The 12,912-nt window shown below is 38.0% G+C and overlaps 1 protein-coding gene across 3 annotated transcripts in view; it reads left to right on the forward strand.

Annotated features, from left to right (window-relative positions):
* ABCA9 (ATP binding cassette subfamily A member 9) overlaps nt 1-12,912 on the forward strand; it is a 52,490-nt gene that overhangs the window by 19,521 nt on the left and 20,057 nt on the right. For all 3 annotated transcript variants that reach the window (XM_036339158.1, XM_036339156.1, XM_036339157.1), the window contains exons 12-23: nt 420-481; nt 1,004-1,114; nt 1,533-1,708; nt 1,907-2,026; nt 2,234-2,372; nt 3,172-3,262; nt 6,073-6,212; nt 6,709-6,828; nt 8,238-8,436; nt 9,918-10,084; nt 11,083-11,216; nt 11,601-11,738. In XM_036339158.1, coding sequence (XP_036195051.1) covers nt 420-481; nt 1,004-1,114; nt 1,533-1,708; nt 1,907-2,026; nt 2,234-2,372; nt 3,172-3,262; nt 6,073-6,212; nt 6,709-6,828; nt 8,238-8,436; nt 9,918-10,084; nt 11,083-11,216; nt 11,601-11,738 — 1,597 coding nt within the window. The remainder of the gene's footprint in view (nt 1-419; nt 482-1,003; nt 1,115-1,532; nt 1,709-1,906; nt 2,027-2,233; nt 2,373-3,171; nt 3,263-6,072; nt 6,213-6,708; nt 6,829-8,237; nt 8,437-9,917; nt 10,085-11,082; nt 11,217-11,600; nt 11,739-12,912) is intronic.

A 12,912-nucleotide genomic window follows, 5' to 3' on the forward strand; every position in this document is an offset into this window, starting at 1 on the left:
CCACTGATGTCCAGGCTGCTGCCCTCAGGAAGGGCTACCCTCTTTCTAGATAACATTTTGTTTTCTTATATTGTCAGAATTTACATTTACTAATATCTGTGGTTTAGCAACAGCCATCCATGAATAAACAGTATTCATATTTCCACTTTCTTCATGATCTCTTTTCCATTGTTCATGCTTGGCTCTCTTTCTCTGCCTGCTGTCTTTGTGACAGACACGGTCACCATCTCCCTGGTTGTTTTCACCCCCTTTTCTCTGCGATTCATTCTGCCTCTTTCCTCTTTGCTTCCTGGTTAATACGATGAGAAGGAAGAGGCAGGTGAGGCAGAAAGAGGAAAGAGACCCTCCAGTGAGTGGATGTCTCAATCATCTGTCCACCTCCACCATTTCTTCAAAACATTTTCATCTTTTTTTTCCAGAATAAAAAATCTTAAAAAGGAATATAAAAAAGGGAAGCATGAAAAAATAGAAGCTTTGAAAGGTAATAAATATCATATGTAACAGGTGGGGTGGTTTCAAGACTGTGTCTCAACTGTGATACTGTTTTGGCAGACGAAGAACAGATAGTCCAGCTATCATGATGCTCCTTTGTTCGAACCCAGTATGTTTCCTTCCGAAGGAAAAACCACGGAACAATTTCAGAAAGTCAGATGCAACCCTGATATCCTATAGGTTTGAGAGATGCATGATAGGATCATGCTAGTGTATTTTCAGCTCACCGCATTCTCTAATCTGAAAGCTATCTTCATTGTAATCAGCCCATCTTTAAAGACAAAACTGCTTTGATCCCCAAAATTGTTAATCATAGAATAATATATTATGGTAATATTACACCTATAAAATGTATATCATAGCAGATACCATTTTAAAGAAAGGAATTTTGGGATGATTCTGACTATTGCTAGCCAAATATACCCATATTATAAGAACTTACAAAAATTTCAGAGAATGTAAAGTTACTATGTAGGCTCTGAGTATAATTTTTTTTTATATATACTGCCAGGTCTGGTATTTGACATATATGAAGGCCAGATCACTGCGATCCTTGGTCACAGTGGAGCTGGGAAAACGACCCTGTTAAACATACTCAGTGGATTGTCGGACCCAACATCAGGTGAGAAGACAATTATCTAATGACAAGAACATGGGCAAATGAATTAACTGTGCATTTTTATTAGTTAATTTCAATAGTAGTTTCATTAACTACTAGTCACATGCAGGTATTTAAAAGTTTTAGAAGTTTCTTCAAGTTATTCTTGTATAGATTCATGTTCTCTTTATTGAGGAAAATCTTTTTGGTTTAAATATTTCCTGGTAAGTAGCTTTATGCTTATGAATTGGCACCCAGCTGGGTCAGATGTCTTATGAACATTACATTTTTAATTAGTCAATAGTGTATTCCCTATAGGTAGGCCCAATATCTTTAAAGGACTCTAGTGATTGACACGCATTGTTTTTTCATTTAAAAATATCTTACATAAAGCAAGCATGCAACATTACCCTGATGTTAACTGTCTACCTTTAACTTTTAGGTTCGGTCACCATCTACAACCACTCACTTTCAGAAACGGCTGACTTGGAGACTGTCAGCATGCTCACTGGAGTCTGCCCGCAATCCAATGTGCAATTCGGCTTCCTGACAGTGAGGGAAAACCTCAGGCTCTTTGCCAAAATAAAAGGGATCCAGCCACAGGAAGTGGAACAAGAGGTAGATTCCATGTTAAATGCCATGCAGCCATGAGGATGAAATTGTTTACCTAGGAAATTCTAACCGCACTTGTGTTACTTCTACCCAGTTCACCCTCTAAAGGGCAAAAAGGCCCCTTATAATGAACAGACAAATGATACTGTTTTTTTTTAAATAACCAGTCTGGGTTTTGGACCAAATAACCTTTCTTTGGTTTAGGTACAACAAGTGTTACAGGACTTGGAAATGGAAAATATTCAAGACATTCTTGCTCAAAATTTAAGCGGAGGACAAAAAAGGAAACTAACTTTTGGAATTGCCATTTTAGGAGATCCTCAGGTAAATCAAACTAAAATTACCGATAAAATCAGACTGAGGGTTGAGAAACAATTGTATTCGGTCAGACTTAATTTGTAAACACTAAAAGCAAGAGAGCAGTTACAATGGAAAATTAAGTACTGAGCTATGTCTCCAAATACAAGTTGCTTTTTTAATGAAATTTTGCCTGGGAGGGGAAATGATTTTATGTGCCTTTGTGCTGTGCAGATTTTGCTTCTGGACGAACCAACTGCTGGATCAGATCCTCTCTCAAGGCACCGTGTGTGGAACCTTCTTAAAGAGAGGAAATCAAACAGAGTCATCCTCTTCAGCACCCAGTTCATGGATGAGGCTGACATCCTGGCTGGTGACTCTTAGGTTTCTTGCATGTACCTTAGTGAGAAATCAGAGACACGTGTGGAATATGTATAGATTCATTCCAGCACAGTTAGTTGCCATGGGTGTGACCGCCATGAGAATCTTTCACCCATTTGAGCACCTACATCCCTGAGTACATTGTGCCATGGAAGTACTCTGAACCTATTGCATTGGTTGTAAAATATATAGCTATTCTCAAAGATATATTATGCTTTGCCCTGGCCAGTGGGCTCAGTGGTTAGAGTGCCGGCCTGTGCACCAAAGAGTTGCAGGTTTGATTCCTGGTTAAGGGAACATAACAGGGCTATGGGTTCTCTCCTCATCCCCTTGGTTGGGGTGCATGCAGGAGACAACCAGCCAATGTGTCTCTCTCACAACGATGATTCTCTCTCTCTCTCCATACCCTCTCCCTCCCTTCCTTCCTCTCCCTGAAAAGCAATGGAAAAAAATATTCTCAGGTGAAGATTAACAACAAAAAAGATTAATAACAACTGACGTTCATATTGACGTTATTCAATATGAATGTCAGTTGGCTTGAAACAGATCCTTTCAATGCATAATTTTTTCTAAATATACTAGTACTAGAGAATAAACTAACATGTCATTTTAGTTACTGTATGATAAAGAAAGTGGTTTGCATATGATCAGGATTCGAATGCATCTGTTTTAGTGGGTCATGCTTCTAAAATACGTTGCTTATTAATGAATTTGTTCTTTTATATTAATAGTGAAAATACAATACCTTAATGCAAGTTATTTTATTTTATTTTTTTTCTTTTAATACTTAGACCGAAAGGTGTTTATATCTAATGGGAAGCTGAAGTGTGCAGGCTCGTCTCTATTCCTGAAGAAGAAATGGGGCATCGGCTACCATTTAAGGTACGACCTCACCGTTGGAGACAGGTTAGAACATGTTGGAAAAGCTGAGGGCAGGGGATATCAACATTGAGCATGTGCAAGTAGACTACACAACTGGTGTGTTTATTTCAAGAGATATGTGTTAGAACTACACCCCGGGGCTCTTTTTCTTAGCTAGAGTGAAGGATATGAGGGGTTGCAGACATGAAGACTATAAGAATGATTAGGCGACGTTTAAATAAAATTTTTGGAAAATATTTTCACAACACTTTGTTTGCTAGAAGAAACGTATTGATATTCCAGTCCCTTCTCTTATCATATTTCATTGCTTATTTGGGTTTATTGTGACAGTTTCAATAGCCTCCTCTCGGTTCCCCATGAATTCATTTTCTCCTTCATTCTCTCCTGTTTCCTTCTCTTCCAGATCATAGTTATTATCATTATTAAGTAATGTCTGTCACTTAATAAGTATTGGCTATGTCTTCGGTACTTGCTAAGATATTGACATTTGGAATGCTCATATAATCATATTTAAACCTCCAGATAACTTTAAGATGGTATTATTATTCTCCTTTGACATGTCAGAGAGTTTTAATGATCTGCCCAACTCATTTATAATCTTGGACCAAGATTACAGGTGTAATATGAATCACCCCTCTACTCCCACTAAAATATTAATATTTCTTAAAAATAATTCAAGTCACTTTATCTCCAGTGGTTAAATGAATCCCCCCATATTTACTCAGGTGCTTGACCTGATCTAGCCTACCATTCCATCATGATTGCTTGGTACTACCTGATTGAATCCGTACCTTCCAACTAAAAGGAACTGCCCACGGTTCTCTGGGGTGTTCCATAGCATTGTTTTTGTCTCTGCTTGAGATAGGACATCTGTTTAACATGTCATCCTCCAACCCCTTCAAACCACGTTCCAATCGTATCCATTCTTGAAAGTCTTTTCTGAGTGTTTTCTCCTTGAAAAGCACCCACTCCTCAGGAACCCTGAAAGCATTACTTTGAATTGTTGTCTTAGGCAACTTCATTAATTTACTTGATTCTCAGTAACTTTATTTATGGAGCAGCAGCAATAATACCTGCTTTGCATTTAAGACTAAAGATATTGAACAAATGAGTAATTGACAATGTGCAAAGCACTTAATTGAATTGACTCAACTTCCTTCTCCCTCACTTATTTTATAATATGCTTTACATTATATTTATATTATATCATTATATATTTATATTTATACTAGAGGCCCGGTGCACAAAAATTTGTGCACTCAGGGGGGGGTCCCTCAGCCCGGCCTATGCCCTCTTGCAGTCTGGGACCCCTCAGAGGATGTCCATCTGCTGGCTTAGGCCCATTCCCTGAGGGATTGGGCCCAAGCTGGCAGTCAGACATCCCTCTGTCAGCCTGGCAGACCTCTGGGGATGTCCACTTACCAGCAGGGAGCAGACCTAAGCTGCAGTCGGACATCCTTAGTGCTGCTGAGGAGGCGGGAGAGGCTCCTGCCACCACTGCTGTCCTGGCAGCCATCAGCCTGGTCTGTGGCTGTGGGAGTGCACTGACCACCAGGGGACAGCTCCTGCATTGAGCATCTGCCCCCTGGTGGTCAGTGTGTGTCATAGTGACCAGTCATTCCCAGTCGTTCTGCTGTTAGGGCCAATTTGCATATTACCCTTTTATTATATAGGATTATATTTTGTTACGGGATCCTTTAGAGAAGGTTTTGTATTCTTTCTAAAAAATATATATTTTTATTGATTTCAGAAAAGAAGGGAGAGGGAGAGAGAGATAGAAACATCAATGAGAGAGAAGCATTGATCGGCTGCTTCCTTCACACCCTCTACTGGGGATTGAGCCCGTAACCCGGGCATGTGCCCTTGACCAAAATCAAACCCGGGACCCTTTAGTCTTCAGGCCAATGCTCTATCCACTGAGCCAAACCAGCAAGGGCTGTATTCTTATTTGGTATCTTAGTGCTTAGCACAGGGCCTTGTAAGCACAAAATAGCTTTTTCTAAAATGGATTTTTTTAGGTTCATGTCATCAAAGTCAATTGTGATACCCTTGTCATTCTATAGCCTCAGTGTAATTCAGTGCATGTGACTAATAATGGGGTTGCTCAAATCCAATGATTTCATGAAGAACTTTGTCTGTTCTCATAACAAGACAGACCAGCTTCAACTTGAATACATTTTGGATCAAAAAAGAAAAAAAGATCACATCAGCTAACATATTGAGGGTTTCCTTAGTGCAAAGCCCTGTGCTATCTCATACATATTTTATTTTGTTCTGTATTTTGAGATCCTTGGAAAGCTTAGTATTGTTCAGTCTCACAGATGAGAAAACTGATGCTCAGAGACATTAAACCTGCATTCTGGAACAAGGATCAGTAGAACAATCAAACCATGTTCTTAATGACTATACACAGTACCCCTATGTTTGTTTTTCCCATGTTCAAGTGCTAGTTTTTGAAGGACTCATACTTTACTGCAAAGGGAGAATTCAAAGTTGAGTTATTGAGCAGGTGGAAACAAAATTAGGCGTTCCCTTACACCTCACCCCAGCCACGGTCTAGCAGAATATCTCTTTTCTCCAAATACTAATCCTTGAGTCACGTTCTCTTTCTCTAACATCCCTTACACTGGTCCCCCTGCCATGTGGTACAGATTATACAGTTTGGACTATATTGGTGTTTTTATGTCTCACTTCGTTCATTAGGTTATACATGTTTTGTCTCATTAATGAAAGGACGAGCACATACTACAATTGTTTGTAGAGATAGTGTTCGAGAAAAATAATTTAAATTTACTCTTTTTAAATGTTAGTTTGCATTTGAATGAAATGTGTGATCCAGACAATATAACATCGCTTGTTAAACAGCACATCCCTGATGCCAAATTAACAGCACAAAGTGAAGAAAAGCTTGTATATATTTTGCCTTTGGAAAGGACAAACAAATTCCCAGGTAACAGAATGCAGAGACCACAGAGTGGTTTATATTGATGTTACAATAACCTTAGCTCTTTTGCATTTGTTATTGTATTGCCTAACAATTAAGCCTAACATGAAAGCATAAATCTCGATTTTCTAGAAAATATTTCTTAAATAATGGGGATTTCCACATATAAATTTTGGGTTGACACAGTCAATCTATCTATAACACTCTTCATAATCTAACAATTAAATATTTTAAAACATTAAATAAAATATAACTTATTTCAAAATCCCTCACATACGTAGTTTTCTAAGAATAAAAAAAATAACTTTAACATTTTATACTCAAGAAGACATGGAAATGTGTATGCTGTCTAGACTATTTTATAAATAAGGGAAATTCTATATCATAACTGCTTCTGATTAATGCATTCTATCACATGAATTTTCTATTTTTTAAAATGTTATTATCAATCTCATTCATTACAAATCATATTCTTTTGATGAATTTTTGTGTCTACCTTTAGACCTTTATAGGGATCTTGATAGATGGTCTCATCAAGGCATTGAGAATTACGGTGTTTCCATGACAACTTTGAATGAGGTGTTCTTGAAGCTAGAAGGAAAATCAGCTATTGATGAGTCAGGTAAAAAAAAAATTAAATTTTATATTTCTGTGCAGTATTTTATCTTGAAAATATACTTTGAATGTTGAAATGATATGCTTTTGGAGTCTAATGATTTAGTCTTGTCTTGGGAAAATGTAGAACAGATAGAAATGTATTTCTGTTTCCTACCCCCTTCTCTCAATGCTGGCCTCCCACTTTGAATATCCTATTTTTGTACCATGCATTTTTTAAAGCATGTGGAATACAGCAGTGCATAAGACTAAATCCTCATGGAGCAGACAATATTTATTATTATTATATTTATTATTATATACATAACATAATATTGTATAAGAGCTACCAAGATAAGAAATTAGAGTTGTAGATTGACAGTTGCTTTTCTTATAGTATTTTGATGACATCATTCCAGTGTCTTCAAGGTTCCATTGTTACTGTTGAAATTTTTTCTGTCAGTCTAATTGTCATCCTTGGAAAGTGTTCTGCCTTTTTTCTCTAATGATTCTAAGGTAGTTCTTTGTTTCTGGTTTACTATCTGTGTCAACTCTTTATTGCACTTTTTCACTTTCATTTTCTGTTTTTTTCCTTATTGATCAAGTGGGGTTTTATGTTTTATCCTTTTTTAAGTTATACACTTGATATATTTTCGTCGTGGTTGATTACACTTACCTTTTAATGTTCATCTAGCTTTCTGAAAGTCTAGAGCTGATCAATTTCTCTAGGCTCTTCTTCTAAAAGACATAACTTTTATTTTCAACCATGGCTATATTAAAAAATCTTGCCTCCACCAATTTAATATTCCCAGAGGGGAAAGGAAAGGGTTCTATCTATATTAAATTTTCTAGCTGTGTCAGAAATACTAAGATAGTTTATCTGTTGCAATGAATAGATTCTTCTTCTTGGCTAAATATAAGTTTCTTTTCATTGATTTCTCTAGAATAAATTAAGTCCTTTAAAGCTATAGACACAGAAGTGGGGGAAGAAGAGAAAGTGTGCGGGGATAAAAAACATTGTCGGATAGAACTGGGAGGGTGGAGGTGGGAGGTGAGGTAGAGGGTAGGCCGTGTATTGCGCGTGACGCGCCGACGTGCGCGAGAGCCACGAGCTATCTCTATCCGTATACTTCCCGCTTCCGTCGTCCTTCCTTCCGTTTCCTCCTCCTCTTCCTTCCTTTCTTTCCTTCTTCCTTTCTTTCTTTCTTCTTTCTTTCTTTCTTTCTTTCTTTCTTTCTTTCTTTCTTTCTTTTCTTCTTTCTTCTTCATTCCCATTCTGTAATAGGTGCTCAAGTAAAACCATGAGTTAGATTAATTGTATCTTTGTCCAAGGCTCTCTACTCTGACACCATGTAGTGAGTAGATAATCTTAGGGAAATCGAAATTTAGGCACATCTGAAATGGCACTTTATAAATTACTGATTTTATATTTTCTAGATATTGGAATTTGGACACAGTTACAAAGTGATAGGACAAAAGACACAGGAGGCCTTGTTGAGCTGGAACAAGTTTTGTCTTCCTTTAATGAGACAGAGGAAACAGCCAGCGGCATGGCTCTCTGGAGGCAGCAGACCTGTGCAATAGCGAAAGTTCGCTTCCTGAAGTTAAAGAATGAAAAAAAAACTCTGATGACCATGTGAGTACCCGAGGGTTTCAGGTGTGCATGGTCGGCACATTCAAAATAAATTCAAGAGAGGAAAAAAACAACAACCCATCATGGATAAAATGAATTTCAGCAATTGTATATGGTCTTTTAAACATAGAAGTCGAAGCCAATTTTTAGTTGCTTAGGTGGGTGTGTAATTAAAACAGATAAAGTGTGGGGCTTTTCTCTTAGTTTCACACAGAATCTGCTCTTATCAAAAGGTTGACGTAGTTTACCAGAAGCATGAATGTTAGCACTCGCCTCTGTGCGGGGCCGCATCTTAGCCAAGGCTTCACGTCACTGTCTGGAGCCTCTACAGTCCTCTCCAGCTTCCGGTTTCTCACTGAGTGAGACCTCCTGGCATGAGCCCTGCTCTCCACCCAGGGCACTCATTCATTCCATTGGCTCTCGAGGGTGATTAGAAGCACAGTAAGAAAGCATAGTCCAAAATCAGACAATATTGTCAACCATAGCGTCCAAATAGGGCACTGGAAAAAGAATTTTACATGAGGGAGAATTTGAATTTGATGTAGGAAAATGGAACATTTAGCTAAGGAGGGAAAGCAGGACGGAAATTCAGACAGAGAGCAGTTCTGAGCGCGGAGATGCATGGGAAGCCTGCAGAACTGTTATTAATTTGAGTTCTTTGCGACACAGAGTGTGCAAAAAGTAAAAACAATGTTGATAATATATTACATAGAGCTAGAGAGTTTGGACTTTGTGACTAATAAAGAATTTTTGAAGTTTTAGTTTTTAGTTTGAACAGGCAATTGATATCATTAGAACAGAATGCCAAGAAACTTAGCCGGGAAACAGTGCAAATGGTTTGGAAACAGTAGACAGTGGGCACAAGGAAAAGAGCCATTTAGGACAATGTTGAAAGAGGTCAGAAGAGAGATAATTAAGGTCCAAACTTGAAAAGTAGAAGAGAGAAAAAGGTGCAAGGCAAGTACTAATGATGATAAGAGAAATTTTCAAACATTTGGAAAAGGAAAGTATGGGAGAGAAATGAGTATATCATAATTGAACTTCGGAACCCGAGTGGATGAGAAAATGTTGGAACTTGCAGAAATTGGGGAGAGGAAAGGGAAAGTTTCAGAGTGTAGCAAGTCAGGGTGTTGGCGATATGCCAGCTTGCAGTGGTTCCCCCAAAAAAGAAGAAGTGCGAGACTGAATCAGAGCAAAAAAGTGGGGATTAGCGAGGGATATTTAAGAGTGGTAATCAGCATATTTCCTAGGCTTGAATGACATGTCTGAAGGGGGTAGAGGGCAGCACTTGGAGAGATAGAAATACCAAGGAGAGGTTCATAGGAACCATCTTATTTTAGGAAAAAAGAAACGGGGAAGAAAAGCATGATTCATATATGTGGTTAGTGTTTGCAATTTCTATTAAAACATCCATTCTCTGCCCACATGTAAAAACCTACCAAAGTTGCTCTACATGATTTTCTCTTACCTTTTCCTTTATGCAGATTACTGCTTTTGTGCATTAGCCTTTTCCCTCAGCTTTTGGAATATCTATTTTATGAGATATATCGGAAGAGTTATTCTTGGGGACTGTCTCCCAATATGTACTTCCTCTCACCGGGACAACCGCCTCAAGCTCCTCTGACACACTTACTGGTCATCAATAAAACAGGTGAACATGGAGCTCAAATTCAACCTTTCAATGTTGTGCTTGTTCAGAGATTCCCCAGACAGCATAAACCATGAAGAAAAATCACACTCTGTATGTTTTATTTTATTTTATTATTATTTTTTAATCCTCACCCAAGGATATTTTTCCATAACTTTTTTAGAAAGAGTGGAAGGGAGGGGTGGTGGGGGAAAGAGAGAGAAAGAGAAATATCGATGTGTGAGAGAGAGAAATGTCAATGTGAGAGAGACTCATCCGTCGGTTGCCTCCTGCACATGCCCTGACCGGGGCTAGGCATCAAATCTGAAACCGAGGTACATGCCCTTGAGTGGGAATCGAACCCGAGGCCCTTTGGTGCATGGGCTGATGCTCTAAACACTGAGAAACACCAGCTGGACTATTTAGAAATGGACTATTTGGACATGATGCCAAACAGAAAATTAATTTAAAAATGGCAAATAGAGGGTGGAAGAGTTGGTTTTAGAAACACATTTTGCAAGCTTACTTGACCATTGACTGATCTTCTAGATCTTTCCATAACATTTTTGAAGTACTATGCATTCTAAGGCTCTGGAAAGAAAATATATCCCAAATTTCTAAGAAAATAGAAGATTAATATCTTCAAGGATGATAATGATAATTTTAAACAGTATTTTTTCAATTGATTTTTATTGTTGGCACTATTACAGATGTCTCCATCTCCCCCTCCTTTGCCCACCTCCGCCCCACCCCAAGCCCCTCTTTCTTCACTGTTGTCTGTGAGTTATGCATATTTGTACATTAACAACATTACAAGTAAAATACCTAGCCTCTAGGTAAAGTTACCTTGTCATATCCCTGGTATCAGAATGGGTTTTAGTATCACACCATCAATTCTGCCTTTTTAAGGAAATCATCATTATGGTATGCTTTGAGTGACATTAATAAGGTTTTTAAAAAAATACACTATTTGACTTGTTTTACTACATTTTCGCTTCTTTTGAATTTTACCTTCTTGGTAGGGTCGAGCATTGAAAACTTTATACATTCACTGAGGCAGCAGAACATAGCTTTGGAAGTGGATGCGTTTGGAATTCGACATGGTGCCAACGAGCCATCATACAACGGTGCTATCACGGTGTTAGGTGATGACAAAGTATGTTGGGCTCTGATTGCTGCATCTCACCAAAGATGGAGTATGAACGTACAATCTGAGAAATACATATTGACCGACATAAAAGACCAATTTGACATGAGCAGATGGGGTAGTTCTCATTTGTAGAGGAGAAGGTGGGCTACAATTAGTTGCCCACAGCCTGCATATAACATATTGTGGCTGATGCAGTGGCCAGTAAAGACCACAATACTGTATTTCTTGCAGTATTTTGGGACTTAATCAAATATTAGTGATGGTGGTATTCATCGTATTCAGTGCTTTAGCCTTATTGTGTTGTCAATACTTTGAATTTCTATCAGATTCTTGCATTACATTTCGCATGGGCTCTCTGAGGACTCAGAATGCACATTTGTTTTATTTCAGCACCAGAGATTTTCAATAGCATGCAATACCAAAAGGCTGAATTGCTTCCCTGTCCTCATGGACATCATTAGCAATGGGCTACTTGGAGTTTTTAATTCTTCAGAACACATCCAAACAGACAGAAGCACGTATCTTGAAGTAAGTATATTACATCCCTTATCCTGAACTATAAGAAGTTTTTTAAAAAAAATACCTGAAATGCTGAAATAGCATCGTGTTGATTTTTATGAACTTATTATTGAATAAGTTCATGTTTGTTTGTTTTAAAATATATTTTTATTGATCTCAGAGAGGAAGGGAGAGGGAGAGAGAGATAGAAACATCAATGATGAGAGAGAATCACTGACCGGCTGCCTCCTGCACACCCCCCACTGGGGATCAAGCCCAGGTATATGCTCTGATCGGGAATTGAACCGTAACCTCCTGGTTCATAGGTTTACACTCAACCACTGAGCCATACTGGCCAGGGTCATGTTTTATATACTTACAACTTACTTACATTCATATATATATATATATATATATATATATATATATATATATATAGATATATATATATATATATATATATATATACACACACATATATATATACATATATATATATATATATAGATAGATAGATATACACACACACACACACATGATATTTAAAATAATCGTATAACATTGTAAACTTAATTGGATGACTTAGGGTCAGTGGAACAGCAGAAAATACAATTAATTCAGAAAAAGGAATGACTTTTGGTCTTCGATCTGTCACCATCTCTGGTCCTAAGTAGTGGGACCTGGTTGAAACAGCCAGAGTCATCAAGGCCAGACACTGGGGCCTCCTTAACAACTTGGCTTCTGCAAGCCTTGGTTTGCCAATCCACACACACAAAAAATACAGGTAAGAAATTCATCACTGGGGTTTCTTTAGAAGTAAATGAGGCAATGTGAACACCCAGTTCAGTTGGCCAAGTTAGTATAAACATGAGTTATAAAACATGATGCAGGAAGCCATAGGTGCTCAATAAAATACATTTGTTATCGTTACTGCTGTTAATATTACTTTCCTTGGGAATGCATTGTTTCCATTAAAGAGTGTTCAGTTTTGAGTAGATTGGAGAACAGGCTTAGTTAGAACTAGAAGCCGTTCTTGTTTAAAATATAATTTTTTAAATATATTTTTATTGATTTCAGAGAGGAAGGAAGAGGGAGAGAGATAGAGATAGAAACATCAATGATGAGAGAGAATCATTGAATGGCTGTCTCCTGCATGCCCCCCACTAGGGATCAAGCCCGCAACCCAGGCATGTGCCCTTAACTG

This window comes from Myotis myotis, unplaced genomic scaffold (genome assembly GCF_014108235.1).
Source record: "Myotis myotis isolate mMyoMyo1 unplaced genomic scaffold, mMyoMyo1.p scaffold_m19_p_17, whole genome shotgun sequence".
Taxonomy (NCBI): Eukaryota; Metazoa; Chordata; class Mammalia; order Chiroptera; family Vespertilionidae; genus Myotis; species Myotis myotis.